General features: G+C 34.4%; 1 protein-coding gene across 1 annotated transcript in view; it reads left to right on the forward strand.

Annotated features, from left to right (window-relative positions):
* Positions 1 to 46: 46 nt before the first annotated feature.
* LOC108739421 (structural maintenance of chromosomes protein 6) overlaps positions 47 to 20,690 on the forward strand; it is a 51,506-nt gene continuing 30,862 nt past the window's right edge. Inside the window, exons 1-5 of the mRNA XM_025980318.1 lie at positions 47 to 92; positions 133 to 212; positions 11,276 to 11,578; positions 11,819 to 11,938; positions 14,645 to 14,775. Coding sequence (XP_025836103.1) covers positions 47 to 92; positions 133 to 212; positions 11,276 to 11,578; positions 11,819 to 11,938; positions 14,645 to 14,775 — 680 coding nt within the window. The remainder of the gene's footprint in view (positions 93 to 132; positions 213 to 11,275; positions 11,579 to 11,818; positions 11,939 to 14,644; positions 14,776 to 20,690) is intronic.

Raw genomic sequence — 20,690 nt, forward strand, 5'->3', positions numbered from 1 at the left:
TATGTAACAAGGGGTCATGGTAAGTGCTCATCATGTACGAGAAAAGATGGAGGCACTGACGTCAGCTTGGGAGAGGAAGCGCGATGCTCGCGGTAACGTGAGCACAGAGCTCGCCCAAGTGCGAAAATGCAGGACCATTCTTGAAGACGAGGTCGCTGGAGCTAGTGGAAGAAGATAGGTTGCGTCTCGAAGAAGACGTCCTAGGGCATGAGGTGGAAACGAAGCGCCCGTGTGGATGTGCAGAATCTGGCGCAGCAGTTGGCGCATGTACCTAAAGACCCGGGGAAATAAAGGGAATAAAAGGTGTGTGTAAATAGTTAAGTGTAATGTTAATTAGAACGTAGGTATGTATGGGAATTGTAATTTGTGTGTGCAGTAATAAGTAAATAAGAAAAACGCATTACAGTAAAACGTAAGGAGAGCACATTACCTGTAAACGATGAAATGTGAATATACCTGCTTTTTTACGGTATGCGAGGGATGAAAAATTGGGTTGAAAATGGGGTGAGAAAAAAATCCGCTGAAAACATTAGGGATGTGTGTTATTGGGGGGGGCAGAGGTGGGTGGAGGAGGTCAAAGACGTTGTTCCGATTCATCAGTTACATGAGTTAACGATACTAAAATTGTTAACGTTGTAATAAATAACGTGCCTTATCGACCATAGACGGTTGGCACTACCTACGTCATCCGTCCAGTTTTGCATAATTAACAAAACTACAGTTTTCATTATTTTAATTTTAATTATTAAAATTCAGTTACAAAAGTCTTTCCTACGCGGACGGGCCGATATCTTATTGGTCTTATACTTAACGCACATGGTGTATTAGTATTACCTTAAGAGGTAACTCCTATCTCTACGGCCACATTAATCCAAAGGCGTGTACTTCAAATTTAATAATAAGTTTGCAACAATAAATAAAAGTTTAAGAATCGCTTTAAATTGTTTTTTTTTTTTAAGAAAGGGATAGTATCGGCCAAATAACTCGTGTATAGTGTACAAAACTTTTTAGTATTTAGAAAATTTAGACCGTTCCTGCTGTGCCTTTGTGCCTTTGATAGACAGGCAGTTTTCTTAATTTATGACATAGCTTTATGACAGTTGTCTCTCGATATTCGGGGCACACTGCAACGAATCAGATTAGTTTAGGATTGTATTTTTGTCTCCAGAACCGACCTTTTTCCTTTATTTAGAATTTCATAACGCCTACCACTTTCCAATTCCTAGTCTCAACCAATAGTGGTAACCACCCCACTTACCCCTTGTATATAGTTTAGCTTTAAATACTTAGACATGTATTATATAGGGTAGACAATACTGATTCATCACTTAAACCGGACAATATTGAATCTTCACTTAAACCAGCAAAATATTCATACATCATTTAAACCAGTTAATTCAGATTAAATTTTATACCAATTAGGCGCGTAGTCCGTCTAAATCAAGACGGGACATTACAGGCGTTAAGTCCGAAAGGGGTAGTTGTGTGAAATCAGCTATTGCGATAGTGCCAACTTGTAGACTGAGTTGTCGGTGTTAACAGTGGCAGAGGGGTCTCTTTTTTTAAAACCACTCCTTATACCTGTAATTAATTCTGCAAGTTAAGGGTACAGACTTAGTTCCTTAATAACAGCGGCTCACCACTTTCGCTGGGTGAAAAAACGTTCTTTACTAAAAGGCAAACTTTTTTTATGGAAACATTTTCTCGCTATTTGTAAAATGATTAAAACATTTTCAAGTAGACACGAAAGCAAGTAAGGAAGACCCGGTTCTATTCATTTGTGATGGTCACGTAAGTCACAAAAGCAAATAATGTTTGACAAATGCTAAAGAAAATGACATTCATATGCTGTGTCTGCCTCCACACTGCACTCATCGAATGCAGCCCTTGGACGTCAGTATTTATGGACCATTAAAGACATATTTCAATCAAGAAATCTTCCAGTGAATAAAAAATCATCCACGGCGCGTTGTTACCCATTTACAAATCGGAGGTTTGTTTGCTCAAGCACATGGAAAAGTTGCAACGGTTCGAAATGCAAGTAATGGCTTTAAAAGTACAGGTTTGTGGCCAGTAAATGCTGATATTTTCCGAGACTATATGATTGAACCAGCAGAGACTACAAAGATTCCGTTGAATCAGATCTATGTTGCAGATACTAAACCTGAATCTGGACCTGCCAACGAGCATTTATCACCAGCTGAACACGTAAATACTAGTCCAACCCAAGAAGAAACAGACAACATATTTGGTTCTGGTGTAGATCCCTCAGTAACAAATAATAATGAAAATTTGATGGACCATTCTATACAATATACAACAAAACCAACCAATGTGACACAAGATGACCAAGAGCAACCACATAGTACTGATGTGGTAGGACGTGTTTCTGAGGATGCGGATTTAATACCAAATGTGAAGGAATCTCTTACAGTTGGAAGCACTAGAGCAACTTACGATGATGGTGTGAAACCAGGCACATCAAATTCACTTGAATTTCCAATTGCAACAATTTAGTCAGCGCCGCAGAAGCAGTTCGTTCGAGGAAAAGGAAAAAGGAAATTCAAACCTGTCAAAGATTAAAACGTAAAATGTTGTTGCTGCTTTCGTAGCCAAACTCCTCTTACACGTGAAAAATTTTAGCAGACATTAGTCCCACAATTTCCCTAATTCATCAGCAACATCATTCAACAACGACGACTTGCTTGTTTACCTACTGCCAACATTTGGAGAACCTCCACAGCGATTTCAAAGATCAATTCTAGGACATTTTAAAATTGGAGATACCGGACCGTGGATCCATTCTCAAATGTCAACACTGCAGAATCATCCCGCTTGGAAAAAGAACTTAAAGAAGTGACAACGAAGAAATATCAAATTCAAAAATTACTACAAAAAATTTCGGCTACAAAAACCACTACCGCAATTGTACCTAAGATTGTCGTGTATTGTTCAAGTTTTAATAGCATTCCCATCATTGTGTTTGTGTGAACGTAGATTTAGTGTTGCGGCAATGCTGCTGATTAAAAAAAGAAAGGTGACTGAAGGATGTTTCTCAGTAAATTCGAGCCTGATAATAACAAACCCGTTAAAAGTCAATGTATTCATCCTTCACATTAAATTAGTCTTGTTTTTTATTAGGGTTTGCGTTTAAACATAAATAGAAACGTCTGTTTTAAGTTGGATAAACATTTTTTTAAATATCATTTGTGAAGCCGCATTTTATTGCTCTTATTAAAACAGTTTTATTTGAAATGTAAGTTTTAACTATGAAAAAGACTCTTATGACACACTAGGTCGGTCTTTAACTTCGAAACTAAGAATAAAGATCTAAATAACAGATAATTTATTGATAGAACCTGCTTACTAGTGAATAACAGTGATAGCACGATCTAATATCTTCTCCAACTCAACTAAAGAGGATTCTGAATCTTAAATTAAGTAAATTTGAAGAGACAGAGAAGTACAAAGAAACATAAGGAAGTAATATAAATATTTTTGACATCCAGGATGGATTCTTTAAAGTAAAGGATACTGCGACAATCTGTATTGAATGTCCCACCAAATCTGATAACTTTTATGAAACAAGATACGTGGGTGAATAAAATATAAATGAAACTTTTGACCTTAAGCATACAAAATTAAAGCATAAAGATTCTTGCTTCTCAAGGTGTTGAGCAGGGATGTTGGGAGTGGGAGAAACACGTTACAGGCCTTACGTGTTCTCAGTACCACAGTATAAACCTAATGCAGTAATTGTACTCCGTTAATTTACGGTATTCAAATTGTATAGTAGAATGAAGATTCGGGCTGTAGGGCCGTGGTCTAAGTGAACTATTCTGTCCAGACGTTTCGTCAGCTACTGCGGCTGACATCCTCAGTGGTAGTGCTGCGTTGACAACGTGAACGTAGATCTTGAAGTGAGTCGCTGACTATGGATTCCGGCCGTGAAAGCTTTTGTTCTTCTATTCAAATTGTATGTTTGCGCAGGTTACTGCTAGGAGACGCTGTGTCATATTTATTGCATATTGTACATTGCAACAAATTACTATTAGTTTAATTTGCCCGATAAGTTAATAAATGTTTGTGCAATTTGCAGAGGAGCATTGTGGTTAAAAAAAATTGGAAGAGTGGATTTATTAGATGGCTCCTACAAAAATGTAGGGAGTTTATGGTGCATTTTGAAGACGGATTCTTTAAAAATAACAAAAAGAACCGACTAACCCCTGAAGCATTTCCGTCCTTGTATCTATGTAAACGTATTGGTATTTTTTAATGTGTATTAAATCAGTAATACATGTCAAATTTACATATTTGTCCTTTAACTCAACATTGCTTATTTTGTATCATGTGAATTGCAGACATCAGAACTGCTACTGAAGAAGGAATTGTAGGTAATAGTAGCAAGCATGTGGGCCCATTACAAGGTAAAACTTTGTGGACAATGTTGATATAATTCGTGTAATTAAAATTGTTTTATTAGCAGAAAGTGCAGCAGCAAATATAATACAAGAAAAAGAAAATGTACCTTATGCAGAACCAGGCAGCTCAAAAGTTGACAAAGGTAAATTGAATTGTTTACTTACCTAATTCCTTGTGATTGTATCATTATCTAATAAATATATTAGATTTAGGTCATGTGGCTTCACAAACCCCCAATAAAGAGGAAGCTTATAAAGGAGGCCAAATTTCTTCAAAAATCGCTAAAGGATATTCGACAGAAAACATTTGAAGAAGAAGATGTTATAAAATATTGTGAAGAAAATTGCAATGAGGGAACTGTAAATTTCATTAAAATGCAGTTGCAGTTGGGAAAACGACACCCACAAGGATCTATATACACAAACAAGTTTAAGCAGTTTAGTAAAAATATTTTTGGTTGCCATCTAAATCAACTCTTTGCAGAATAACCAGCAAATGGGAAGCGACACCAGCACTAAATAACTTTATTTTTAGTGTTGTGAAAAATAAAGTGGATACATGACGGATTTGGCAAAGAACTGTGGAGTTTGTGCTGATGAAGTTAGTTTAAAAACAAATTTATTTTACAACACAAGTAAGGACAGAATTGTTGGATTCGATTGTACGAATAGTGCTTTAGTATTAATGATAAGGGGTATTCATGTAAATCGGAAGCAACCGATTGCATATTTCTTAATTAATGATTCTTGTCCAGTGGATGACTTGCATAAGATTATCGAAACTTCCATTGTAAAACTGCGAGACATTGGATTAGATGTAGCAGCATTTATTACAGATCAAAGATCAAATTTTATTAAATTATCCAGTAAGTTAGGTGTGTAAGTCCTGAAAAAAATTATTTTAAGATTAACGGTGAGACAATTTTTTTTTATTTGACACTCCTCATTTATTAAAATCAACACGAAATCAATTTTTTGATAAAACGTTTTCTATAGAGGAAGGCAACATAAATAAAGCCTTTCTTGAACCTTTTTATACTAGAGACAAGCAACAAACTTTTCAGTTGGCACCTGAATTAACAGATAGCCACATACATCCCAACAACTTCGAGCGGATGGAAGTAAGCAGCTCAAGTTATGTGTAGCACTGTGGCTGCTAGTTAAAACACATACATTGCATTAAATGAACTTCTTGCAACGGCGATGGCAACTGCAGTGTTTATTTCCAAAATTAATAAACACTTCCACGTTTTGAATTCATACACTTTTAAAGAGCAAAAAACGATGAATAAACCCCTCGCAGGTGCTAAACATCAGATGACCTTCCTCCATGACATAGTTATGTCCTTGAACCAATATACAAACAACGAGTGTGAGATATTACCGTGAGAACGTATTTTACTGATTTTGCATTTTTTGGTATTAATGTTGCATCTTTATAATATGTAATAATGAAATTGTTCACTTCTTATTAGTCTCTCGATTAGAGAAGTCGCCTGCTTCACTTTTAAGCTTTTGTAGTTACTTAATAAAATAATTGTTTTTAAAAATAACTTTTCATCAATTGAAAAGATAATTGGCGCTGCGAACAGGATCCGCAGAGACTTTAACTACAGAATAATTCATAGCGAATAATTCGGAAAGTCGTGAGTTTCAACTCTTTGTTGCGGATACGAAAACGTCGAGCATAAAGTGTTACGTGAATATCAATAGTGATCATAGCGTTGCTTGTGCCTGTTGTTACAAGAATCATCTTCAATCGAGAGGATTTCCCCTGCCGAATTTGATAGACAAACTTGGACATCGACCCCGCCTGTTGGAGGAGACCACAAGGATGTTTTTATCAGCTAGCCTGTAAGTCTTTGCATTCCTTTTTAAGTAATTCCATTGTATCCCTTTAATACGTACGTTAAATGTATAGAGATAGAACTCCTATCAATTCTACAAGTTCAGATAGCGATTCTGATTTAGAAACTTTAGGGGCATTGAAACGAAAACTACTTGGTTTAAGTAATACTACATTTACTTCAGTTAAACAAAATATTAAAATGGCTCAGCCCTCACAATTAGAATTAAATTTAGCTAAGGATATGATTCCTGAATATTCAGGTGGTTCCAAAAACCTAGCCTATTTTATTAAACAGTCGGAAAGATTTATTTCATTCTTTGAAAATAAAACCGACGTTAACTGTCTTTTAAATAAGTTACTTTTCGAACAAATTAAATCAAAGATCGTAGGTGATGCGAGAGAAACATTAATTATATCTTCTGCTGAAACGTGGACTCAAGTAAAAGATGTTTTAATATCTCGTTTTGGTGATCCGCGAAATGAGGACCTTTTACTTAACGATTTAGTTACATGCTTTCAGTTATCAAATGAAAGCTATGAAAACTATTATGAACGTATCAGACAAAAACTACAAACGTTACTAGAATATGTTAATTTGAGAAATCCGAACGTTGATATCAGGATTTCCAAAACAGATTTTTACACCAAACAAGCTTTAAATACGTTTAAGACAGGTTTGTTAGAACCGTATTGTTCCCATTTATTTAATATAAATCCGTTAACAATAGAATGTTGCTTAAATGAATTGCGAAAATATGATAATAATAGACAGCAAGTTAGTTTTATGAACTTTATGAGGAACCGACAAAAGGCTCCCTCGTTTGCTAAGAAAATCCCACCTCTTCAAAATTAAAGACCTCAATTTAATTACAAACCACAGCCGAATTTCTCTCAGAATGTTCAACGTCTAGGACCTATTGTACCTTTTCGATCTCAATTTCAACCACGGCAACCTTTCCCACAACAATCAGTTAATGTACAGTCACGACCAGTACAAATGCATTATCCGACTAATTCTCAAGTTTTCGGGAAAAAGCAAGAATATAAACCCACACCAATGTCTACATCGACTAGATTTACACAACCAAAGTCTCAAAATTATTTTGCAAATACAAATACTCAACCTAGAAATTTTATTGCGGAACAACTACATAATATTGAGGATTCGGAGCAAACGCCTTGTGAATCAGAGGATTACTATCACAATCCCTCAGATTTTGAACAACAACCTCATAACAATCACGAATACGTAGAAAATGCGGAAACAGAGACAGAAAATTTTCCCGACCAGCCTCAACAGTTCGACTTGACTTAAACTCTATCATAAATCAGCCAAAACTACCATTCATTAGCGTACCACAATTTGACCTTAAAATTTTAATTGATTCAGGAGCATCAAATTCTATCATTAATCCCGAACCTGCTCAAAAATATTTTTCTAATAGTTTCTTTTCAAAGCTCTTTACCGTTACTTCTCTTAATAATTCTATTACTGACGATAAAAATATTAGCTATCCTATGTTACAAGAATACGGCATTAAAACAAACATTAATTTTCATGTAGTTAAGTGGCACAATCAATTTGATGCACTTTTAGGTAGCGAGGATTTTTATAAGCTAAGTGCGAAAATTGATTATTCTAATAAAGTATTGCAAATAGGTAATGTAAAAATACCTTTCTTAGAATATATAAATAATCACAACTTTAGGCCTTTTACCCAAAAAATTAGCAAAACGATTAAAGTACCCGTTAATATTCATGAAGGAGAAATTTTAATACCTGAAACGGAATTAGACCAACACATACGAATTCCCGAATCGATAGCTTTTGCAGAAAATGGATTTNGGATTCCTTTTGTTTGTTTTAAGTTTATTTTATACAAAAGTTTAGGTCTTTTATTTATCGATTGAGGCAGTACGAAGTCTGCCGGGTCAGCTAGTGCTTGATAAATTAATTTTTAGATCACATTTTACCCTATAAACTAACGTTGAAAGTAGTGTAGCTGCTAAAAGCTCTAATCGAGGTAGCGTATGTTACTTGATTTGAATATTTTTTATACTTTGAGTCGTAAGACACAAGATAAACAGATGCGCCATAGGCACGCTCTGACGCGTCATTGAATCCATGTAATTTTCACAGCATTAGTACATGTAACTTGTCTTGGTATTGTAATATTGTTTATGTCCTTCAACCCTTTGTTGAATGTTACTCAATTTTGGCACAACTCTAGAGGTTCATTATCATTATCATTATTATTTATTATCATTCATTATCATTATTACCCCATTCATTATCCCATGACAAGTTTAATTCCCATAAGTATTGTAAAAATAATTTAGCTATGATTACTGTAGGACCAACTAATCCCAACGGATCGAAAATGTTGGACACTTGGGCTAAAACTGTTCTTTTTGATATGCGTGAATAATTGGTTGATATATTAACTGAATAATTTAAACTATCTGAATTGGCTATCCATGAAATTCCTAAGGTTTTTAATTCTTTACTGTCTTTAATTGCTACTATCTTCTCTTCTTCCTTGTTGTCCTTTAAAATTTCATTTAATATTGCCTTTTCATTTGATGACCACTTTCTCAACTTAAATCCTGCCTGATTAAAAATTTCGGTTAACTCTTGGTAAACCTTTAACGCTTCTTCCAACGTTTCTATACTGCATAATAAATCGTCCATGTAAAATGAATCCTTTATAATTTGACATGTTCGCGGATATTTTTGTTTGTTAGCTGTCGCAATTTGTTGTAAATCTCTTGTTGCCAAAAACGGTGCGCAAACTGTACCATAAGTTACGGTATTCAATGTGTATAATTGTATCTTTTGAGAATCTTCGTATCTCCACATAATTAACTGATACTTACTGTCATCAGGGTGTATTAATATTTGTCGGAACATTTGTTTGATATCTGTGGGTTTAACAAAATTTAACTTCTAAGACAAAAACTATTTATTTACACTAATTATTATTGAACTTTAAAATACTATTAAATTATTACTAAACTTAGGTAATTATTCTATTTATTTACACTACTGTTACTATTCACTGTTCTATTTATTTCACTTCTATTACTCTCAATTTATTTCTTAATTCACTTCTGCAACGGTCTATTTACTTCTACTCCTCACTTCTACAACGGTCAATTTATTTCTACTCCACTCTGGCGATCGTCTCTTCCTTTTTATACTCCCTTGCCTCCTTTCGGGAACATTCTCCAGCCGTCCAGAAAAGTCTCGTTTTCTTTGAATGGTTTAAATGCTTTCCCGGAACGCAGGTACGACACACACGTTTACAGATACGGCGCACATGAAGAAAAGCGCCCGCGGCTAGTCGGCGAATCGATAAGCCGCTCACACACACGTATGCCCGATCGCACACAATCACGCTCGTGGTCGCTACAATAACTTACATCTTTCGAGATTTGACAAGACGAAATATTATGATGTACTACATGGATGACTTGATAGTGTTAAGTAAGGATGAAAATGAAGGATTGGAAAGATTGAAAATAGTTCTTCAAGTAGCCAAAGAGTATGGTTTAGAGATTAAGAAGCAAAAATGTCAATTTTTACAGAAGAAAGTGGAATTTTTAGGATTCATCATAGAAAATGGAGAGTAACCTACGACGACTAAACAAGTTCAATCCTTTCTAGGACTTACGGGGTATTTCCGAAATTTTGATAGGAAAAATATAATAGTTACGAGTTAGAGGTTCTCGCTATTATTCATGCTGTTAAAAAATTTAGAGTGTACCTGCTAGGTCAAAAATTTCGAATAGTGACAGATTGTGCTGCATTTCAACGTACAATGGATAAAAGGATCTCACAACAAGAGTTGCACGTTGGGCTTTACTTTTGGAGGAATACACATATGAGATTGTAGGAGAGGTAACCAAATGGCGCATGTCGATGCACTAAACAGATATCCCGTGACGCTGATGACAATTACTGAGGATATTTCTAAGGAGAATGGAGTGTATACAAATCGCACAAGGAAAAGATGAATACGTACAGGCGTTAAAGAAAATATTAGAAAACGAAGAAAGTTTACATGGCTATACCCTACGAAGTCAACCACGTCTAAAGAGGTTGTAGATTGTTTAAAGAAACAGCAACAAGTTTTTGGTAATCCCGCAAGGATTATTAGTGACCGTGGCACAGCTTTTACTGGCCAAGAATTTCAAACGTATTGTGCTGAAGAAGGAATAAAACATGTGTTAATAACTACTGGTGTCCCACGAAGTNCTTTCTCTTGAATTCTGTACTATCTAATTCTGTGTATTCCTAGAAACTAGTGTCTTCACCCTCTCTCTCACTACTTTTCCTTCTAGAACATTCTATCAAAATTACTAACAACCCTATCCTATAAATACTCTAAAATTTCTTATCTCAAGACAGTCTCTCGTCTACCGCTACTACCACCTTTCGTAAGTGCCTTTGCCTATTTGCTACATTGTTTCATTTTTGTTGTCTTTGTTATTGTTATTGTTATTGTTGTATTATCTTGTTCTTTCTGTTACCTTGTTCTCGTTTGTTTGTTTCACTCTTTGTGCTTTTTGTTACTTGTGTTTTCGTTTTGTTCTGGTTATTATAAATTGTTATTTGTTATTATTAGTGTTTTTTTTGGTATTTAAATAATATCCACCAAAAGACACTAAAAATACATGAGTACAAAAAACAAAAGAATGCAACATGGATGCTGTACCAGCTGTTTTAATAGGACGTTGTATTGTCACATTTCTTTGCAGGACCGGAATTACATTTACCTGTACTTTTTTTACGTTTTGTAGGTTTTTCTCGAAAACGATGAACTTTCGGACATACAAACATTTACTTAATTTTCTTAAAGGTTGCTACTTAATTTTAGAAACACCCTGTATAAATAAATTTATTTCATCCCTATTTTGACTGTGATTTGTTCCAATATTAATACAACGCTAAGAATGGAATCTAAATTTTTTGAATGTTTTCCAAGGAATAAACGAAATGTAGCTAACTGTCACAATAAATACAAGACTATCTCTCATCTCGTATATTGACTATTTAATAGGTGAAGTCATTTCCACACAATCCAAAGAAGTACAGCGTATATGCCTGAATTTGAATATACAAGTGGACAATCCCGTTTGTATTTTAAATCAAGATATATCGCGTAACTTTCTCAACACAGCCGATACAACACAAAAATTTAAATTATTTATGCGAGCCACTCGCTTACAAGCCCTTAAGGAAGAATACAACCAAATCAATGAAAATAAGACTGACGCATTGAGGTTAATGCAGAGCCACGAAGAGGTAGATTATTGTCATTATTGATATTGCAAATAATTATAAAACTTAACTTTTTTCTTGGGAGTGGATTAAAATGGTTCAATTATGAAAAAATTCTTTCTATCTCGAATATTGTTTATTTCTTTAACACATATATTGTGTTACATTTATTCAAAATCGTCTAACTCGGATTTTTTATTTTAAGCCATTTCAAAGAATAAAGTTATCGAAAAAGCCGTAATACGGAAGTTTCATTGCTTTTAGGTTCTTAGAACGCTAAAAGAAAATATTGAACAGCTACAACAGAAACTTGAAAATCACCAATCTATCGTTAAATTACGACAAAAGCTTTCATCAGTGCAACAAGAATTACTTTGGGCAAAAGTAAGTTGGCGTGTTTTATTTTGAAAGTGCATTTGTAATAGAACAAAAATTTAATGGTGGCCAGTTCGAACATAATGCAGACTTTAGACAGTATTTGATGAATAACCGTCAAATGGGTTGAAGCCGATGGGGTGGGGTGAAGTGGATTCTACATATATTTTTAATATTTATGATGCTGCCATCTTCATCTGACTAATTAATGTACATTACGTAGGTTTGTCCCAAATTACGGGTTACTACGTTTATAGCATGTGAGGTTTAAAGTATGAGTCACACATTAGTAGACAGTGGCTAGTAGTTAAAGATAACAGGTAAGAAGGCTGTATTTTTAAAAGTTTGTAATCGCAGCACTACAGATATTTTTTGTTAATGTCTTTCTGTTTACAATAAATTGCAACTTAATCAATATTATTAACTTACTACGACTCTCATAATTTTTTGAAATTATAACCGGGCGCGGTAATCGGCATTTTTTCGATTAGAGGCGTGCTGATGGGGCAGAAAGGATCATGACGCGAAAATATTGCAAGAAGTTAGGAAAAGATGGAAAAGGAGTTATAACATGCAATATCTGCATACAGCAGTAAAACAAATAAAGGGAAGAAGAATGTCGCTTAGAGAAGCATCGCAGACATGCCGTGCCATACCCAAATTTAAAGAAATATGGTTGTCAAACGGTTTTAAATAATGAAGAGGAGAATAAAAATAATTCGATGTGGTCTGTATTCTGTCGAAACTGCCAGACGCGGATCGCGATTTCGATCTTTTTGGATCTCATCAGGGCGTCGCAGGCAGTTTCGACAGAATACAGACCACTTCGAATTATTTTTATTCGATTAAGCTAACGTGCCTATCACGTTGAGGTTGGCTACGCCAGGATTCGTTTTCAGCAAGTGGACCTTGTTGGAGCATACGTAATCCTAAAAATGTAGCATCGTGCTATAGATGGCGTTCACTGCGCCATTTATAGTATTTTGTGAAGAGGAGAATGTTCTTCTGCATGGACTTCTCGAATGTGCTAAATGGGGCTTTCCTTTACAAAAGAGGGATATTTTGAACATCGTTCAATGCTATTTTAAAAGGCGTGGTATACGTATATCGGTTTTCTAATACATTCGCCCGGGAACGGATTGGTTTTCTGATTTTACAAAACGGCGTAGAAAATTAACACTTAAATTTTGTAAAAACATTAAAAGAGTTAGGGCTAGCCTCAATAGACAGACAGTGTCAGAATATTTCAACAATCTTCAAATAAGTTTGAACGGTGTACCAGAGGCAAACATCATTAATTATGATGAAACTAATTTCTGTGATGATCCTGGGATTGCAAAAGTTTTAGTATAGGATGGCGTAAAACATGCCGAAAGGATCATGGATTCGACCAAAAGCAGCACTAGTGTAATAGTAGCTGGTTGTTTTGATGGAACTGTTTTCCCGCCGTACATCGTTTATAAGGTCAAAGACATGTTCATTGGATGGACAGAAGATGGAATAGAGGGTTCTGCTTATAATAGAAGCCAATCGGGGTGGTTTGACTCCAAGACTGGTTCAATAAACTTCTATAGCCTTATTGTATACGATTATATGTTCCAAAAACTATGATTGGGGATAATCTCTCCAGTCATTTAACCATAAATGTCATCCAGTCGTGCATAGAACATAATATTGGGTTTGTGCTCTTACTGGAAAATTCCATTCACATATGTCAGTCACTTGATGTGGCCTTCTTCCAACCACTGAAGCGTGCCAGGCGTAACATTTTGGGAAATTGGAAAAAACAAACAGGGGGGTTGTTCCAAAAACAGAATTTCCAAGACTGCTGAAAATAGTTTTCAAATCAATTGGCTTGAACTGTAATAAAAATTTAAAGGTGGGTTTTAAAGCTTGTAGTATAGATACATCAACAATCAACAGAAGGGGGGAAAGAAACTAAATGTTGCTCCTGGCAAAAGTATTCATTCCGAAGATATTAAATTATTGAAACTACAAATAAAAAGTGGAAGTGACTCTGATTCCCTATTGGTCTCTCCGTAATTTATGACAATATTAGTGAAGCTGCACAATGCCGCATATTTCTGAAAATGATTATGAGATTGGGAATCATCAAAAGCACTTGAAAATAATCAATTGGAGAATACAGAAAATTATAACGTAGAAAATTTTCTGTTGGTTGAGTTCAAAACATATAAGTTGTCAAGATTGTTTGTTGGAAGAATCGAAGAGATGCCAGAAAATTTATTGTCAGATTTTTGAGGAAAAAAGCTACGGAAAAAAGAAATCACCTTTGTATACCCTGATATTGAAGATGTCCGTCCAATTGAAGTTCAAATAATAATGAAAAAATTTTGGCTAGGAAGCTAAAAAGAAATAGATTTATTTTTAAATCAATTGATAGCAGGGTGGAATGTTTTTTTTTATTTTAAAGTAGGTCTTTAATAAGTGTATTTTTTATGATTTTATTTGATTATATAAGAGCAAACTTTTGTTGCGATTACTTTATGAATTATCATTATAATATTGTCGTTTAATAATTTTTTTCAATCCGCTTCGCCCCATAGTTTAAGAACAAAAAAGGCCGTTTCTTAAAACAATTCATTACGCTTTTTTCATCAGTCAATTAAGTAGGGTTTATTGAATTATTTTTAGATTGCCTTTATGCCTAAAATTTGAATAAAATATTAAATTTATATATTTATATTTTTTAAGGTGCGGGATTTAGAACAAGAATTGCGAATTAAAGAGGACGAAGTTGAGAAAATTCAACGAGAATTGAGAAAAAATCAAGATGAAGTTGATTCTTACAATCAAAGAGATCAATTGGTTCAAGAGGAAATCAAGTAAGTGTAAAGAAAGTAATGTTTATTCTTGTCATATTGAATGTTTCTACAAGAACATTGAAATTTTTCTTCATTATTTTCTGCTGTTTAAATGCATAGTAATAACAAACAAATGTCCCAATAAAAGGAAATTCTGTGCTCAATACAGAGTTATGTCCTTGAACCTATATACAACCGACGAGCGTGAGATGTTACCATGAGAACGTATTTTACTGATTATGCATTTTTAGTATTAGGGCAGTTTCGACAGAATACAGACCACTTCGAATTATTTTATTCGATTATGGTAACGTGCCTATCACGTTGATGTTAGCTACGCCGGGATTCGTTTCAGCAAGTAGTTATCCATACAAATGGACCTTGTTGGAGTATACGTAATCCTAAAATGTAGCATCGTACTACAGATGNCCTGTTGTTACAAGGATAATCTTCAATCGAGAGGATTTCCCCTGCCGAATTTGATAGACAAACTTGGACATCGACCCCGCCTGTTGGAGGAGACTACAAGGATGTTTTTATCAGCTAGCCTGTAAGTCTTTGCATTCCTTTTTAATTCCATTGCATCCCTTTAATACGTACGTTAATTGTATAGAGATAGAACTCCTATCAATTCTACAAGTTCAGATAGCGATTCTGATTTAGAAACTTTGGGGGCATTGAAACGAAAACTTGGTTTAAGTAATACTACATTTAGTTCAGTTAAACAAAATATTAAAATGGCTCAGCCCTCACAAAATATTCAGGTGGTTCCAAAAACTTAGCCTATTTTATTAAACAGTCGGAAAGATTTATTTCGTTCTTTGAAAATAAAACCGACGTTAACTGTCTTTTAAATAAGTTACTTTTCGAACAAATTAAGTCAAAGATCGTAGGTGATGCGAGAGAAACATTAGGGTTATTCTACAAACTAAGGACGAAACTGAGTCTGATTTCGGCCCAACATTTTTTGTACATTCTAATTTCGAAATTTAGTCTATTATCAAGAATACAACGTCTTTTAGCCTATGTTAAGTGGAACAGTCAAAATATTTTAAAATTTTGGATTTATGGTCATTTCAAGGAAATCAAGCGGCAGGAAACTGAGAGTGTAACCAAGAAACTGAGGAAAAAAAAATAAAACCAACCGAAATCAACTTTTTAAATTACAAATTGACTTGTCATGTTGGCCATAGACTTGTTTTTTGTAAGATTTGTCTGATTATTGCCTCCAATTTTTGCGAGCTTGTCTTTTTTCACGAGCCGACATTTCAGATACTAGTTTTTTTGCCAGTTTATCTCAATTTTTTATACTCTTGCTTTTTTTTTCTTTTTCAGCCGCTAATCTGTCAGGATCACTATTTATTTTTTCATATCTCAATTTTTCAGCTATCCTTTTTTTTTCTAATATATCCTCCTTAGTCTGTTTATTCTTTGATTTCTGCATTTTTCTTTTAATTTTAATTTTTTTAAACTATCGAAGTTTTGTATGTAACTACACTATCGTTCGTTTTATTATTTTGACTTTATAGTGTATAGCTAAAAAGTTGCAAATTATCTTGCACACAAACAGCATTTAAATATAAACTTCTCAGGACCCTGGATAGTTCTTAGTATTCTGGGTCTCAATTTGACAGGATCCTGAGACCAGGTTCCTGAGAATTTTTAAATAAAATTAAAAAAAACATCGATTAAAAAACATTCAATCAAAATTAAGCAGAACTAAGCCTTGGTGTAAGCAAATTACATATCAAAACGCTAAAATTACCATATTATATATTTATTTAGTATGTAAATATCTTACCAGGATCCTGTGAACTCGACTGATTACGACGCGACTTCCTCTTTTGATTGTGCCAGGCTGACTGAACAACACGCTAGGTGCAAAAAAATAGGTGGTATTCTTTGCCCCTTTTGTAGGTACAATTAACTCAACTGAACGACAACGTCTCTCAGTTAATAGAATATTGAATATTTACTTATTTTACATTGAACAGGATCCTGATATAATACCGTTGGGACAAATTTTGGAAAAGGATTTTATAATATTTTTACGACAATAAAATGATAATTTGTCTCCCAGGCAAGAACATATAATAAGTACTTCTTTATTTTGGTTTCATTTTTGTCCTCAATGTGGTAGTAAATAAATCACATTACACTTTTGATTACATTTTGTTTGAGGGACACTGCAGGTTCCTGAGAATTTGGCACTTTGAATAGTAATTTCGTCAAGAAAATAATTTTAAATCTAAATTATTCTTAGAGACCAACTAGACATAGGTTAGTTTTACAGTATGTTATACAAATAAATTAGTTTGTAACAAATTTTTCAGGATCTTTTAGCTGAGCCGCCGAAAATTCCTTAGTTTGTAGAACTACCCATTAATTATATCTTCTGCTGAAACGTGGACTCAAGTAAAAGATGTTTTAATATCTCGTTTTGGTGATCCGCGAAATGAGGACCTTTTACTTCACGATTTAGTTACATGCTTTCAGTTGTCAAATGAAAGCTATGAAAACTATTATGAACGTATCAGACAAAAACTACAAACATTATTAGAATATGTTAATTTGAGAAATCCAAACGTTGATATCAGGATTTCCAAAACAGACTTTTACACCAAACAAGCTTTAAATACGTTTAAAATAGGTTTGTTAGAACCGTATTGTTCCCATTTATGTAATATAAATCCGTTAACAATAGAATGTTGCTTAAATGAATTGCGAAAATATGATAATAATAGACAACAAGTTAGTTTTATGAACTTTATGAGGAACCGGCAAAAGGCTCCCTTGTTTGCTAAGAAAGTCCCACATGTTCAAAATCAAAGACCTCAATTTAATTACAAACCACAGCCGAATTTCTCTCAGAACATTCAACGGCTAGGACCCATTGTACCTTTTCGATCTCAGTTTCAACCACGGCAACCATTCCCACAACAATCAGTTAATGTACAGTCACGACCAGTACAAATGCATTATCCGACTAATTCTCAAGTTTTCGGGAAAAAGCAAGAATATAAACCCACATCAATGTCTATTATCGACTAGATTTACGCAACCAAAGTCTCAAAATTATTTTGCAAATACAAATACTCAACCTAGAAACTTTATTGCGGAACAACTACATAGAAAATGCGGAAACAGAGGCAGAAAATTTTCCCAACCAGCCTCAACAGTTCGACTTGACTTAAACTCTATCATAAATCAGCCAAAACTATCATTCATTACCATACCACAATTTGCCCTTAAAATTTTAATTGATTCTGGAGCATCAAATTCCATCTTTAATCCCGAACCTGCTCAATAAATATTTTTCTAATAGTTTCTTTTCAAAGCTCTTTACCGTTACTTCTCTAAATAATTCTATTACTGATGATGAATGAATATTAGCTATGCTATGTTACAAGAATACGGCATTAAAACTAACATTAATTTTCATGTAGTTAAGTGGCACAATCAATTCGATGCACTTTTAGGTAGTGAGGACTTTTATAAGTTAGGTGCGAAAATTGATTATTCTAATAAAGTATTGCAAATAGGTAATGTAAAGATACCTTTCTTAGAGTATATAAATAATAATAATTTTAGGCCTTTTACCCAAAAAATTAGCAAAACGATAAAAGTACCCGTTAGTATCCATGAAGGAGAAATTTTAATACCTGAAACCGAATTGGACCAATACATACGAATTCCCGAATCGATAGCTTTTGCAGAAAATGGATTTTGCTTATTACCTTTCGAGGAAGAAAGAACGTGCCAAATTAATTTCAGTCATCCTATTAATGTTCAGCCAGTTTTTAATGTAGAAGTTCGTCAACCTTTCAATCGGCATTCGGACCCTGATCATCTAAATTCGATAAGAATTAACCACTTAAATGAAGAAGAGCGAATTAAAATTATGGAACTGTGTGCGAAATATGAAAGTATTTTCTTTAATGAAAACTGCGATTTATCTTTTACAAATGCTGTTAAACACAATATTAAGACTATTGATGAAGCTCCGGTCTATAGTAGATCTTATCGATATCCTTATCACCTAAAAGAAGAAATACAACGTCAAATACAGAAGTTATTAGATAACAAAATTATTAGGCCATCTATTTCGCCATACTCGTCACCGGTTTGGATCGTTCCAAAGAAACTGGACGCGTCAGGTAGAAAACAATGGAGGTTAGTTATTGACTACCGTAAGTTGAATGATAAAACGATCGAGGATAATTACCCTCTTCCAAGAATTGACGAAATTTTGGATAATTTAGGCAGATGTGTTTATTTTAGTACATTGGATTTGGCACAAGGTTTCCATCAGGTTGAAGTAGAAGAGAAATCGATTGAGAAAACCGCGTTTAGTGTGAACAACGGACACTATGAATACTTAAGAATGCCTTTTGGCCTCAAAAATGCACCTTCGACGTTCCAAAGAGTTATGGACAACATTTTTAAAGAATACCTCTATAAATTCTGTTTTGTATACATGGACGACATACTCATCTTTTCTAAATCTTTGCAGGACCATCTAATTCACATAAAATTGATTTTTGAAAAATTAAAACAGTTCAATTTAAAAGTTCAACTTAATAAATCAGAATTTTTAAAAAAGGAAGTTGTATTCTTGGGTCATGTCATTACATCTCAAGGTATAAAACCGAACCTGGAAAAAATTAAGGCCGTCCAACGCTACCCATTACCGAAAACAACTAAAGAAATTAAAAGCTTTTCAGGACTAGTAGGTTACTATCGACGCTACTTCAAAAACTTTGCCAAAATTGTACAGCCGTTTACCAATTGTTTAAAAAAGGGAACTGTCATAGATGTTAATAATCCGAACTATATCATTTCATAAGTGTAAAGAACTTCTAACCAACGCTCCTATACTTCAATATCCCGATTTCACAAAACAATTTACTGTTACCACTGACGCCAGTAATTACGCCATAGACAAACCGATAGCATACTATTCCCGGACACTTAATTCAGCTGAGCGTAACTGCTCGACTATTGAGCGAGAACTTTTGGCAATAATAGACGCTACAAAACATTTTCGGCCCTATATTTATGGAAAGAAATTTATAATTGAAACCGATCATGAACCTTTACGTTGGCTTTTCAAACTCAAAGAACCCAATTCACGTCTTGTTAAGTGGAACTTAAAATTAGAAGCGTTAAATGTATAGAGATAGAACTCCTATCAATTCTACAAGTTCAGATAGGGGTTACTACGTTTATAGCATGTGAGGTTTAAAGTATGAGTCACACATTAGTAGACAGTGGCTAGTAGTTAAAGATAACAGGTAAGAAGGCTGTATTTTTAAAAGTTTGTAATCGCAGCACTACAGATATTTTTTGTTAATGTCTTTCTGTTTACAATAAATTGCAACTTAATCAATATTATTAACTTACTACGACTCTCATAATTTTTTGAAATTATAACCGGGCGCGGTAATCGGCATTTTTTCGATTAGAGGCGTGCTGATGGGGCAGAAAGGATCATGACGCGAAAATATTGCAAGAAGTTAGGAAAAGATGGAAAAGGAGTTATAACATGCAATATCTGCATACAGCAGTAAAACAAATAAAGGGAAGAAGAATGTCGCTTAGAGAAGCATCGCAGACATGCCGTGCCATACCCAAATTTAAAGAAATATGGTTGTCAAACGGTTTTAAATAATGAAGAGGAGAATAAAAATAATTCGATGTGGTCTGTATTCTGTCGAAACTGCCAGACGCGGATCGCGATTTCGATCTTTTTGGATCTCATCAGGGCGTCGCAGGCAGTTTCGACAGAATACAGACCACTTCGAATTATTTTTATTCGATTAAGCTAACGTGCCTATCACGTTGAGGTTGGCTACGCCAGGATTCGTTTTCAGCAAGTAGATATCCACACAAGTGGACCTTGTTGGAGCATACGTAATCCTAAAATGTAGCATCGT

The sequence above is a fragment of the Agrilus planipennis genome, unplaced genomic scaffold (genome assembly GCF_000699045.2).
Source record: "Agrilus planipennis isolate EAB-ADULT unplaced genomic scaffold, Apla_2.0 scaffold166, whole genome shotgun sequence".
Lineage (NCBI taxonomy): Eukaryota > Metazoa > Arthropoda > Insecta > Coleoptera > Buprestidae > Agrilus > Agrilus planipennis.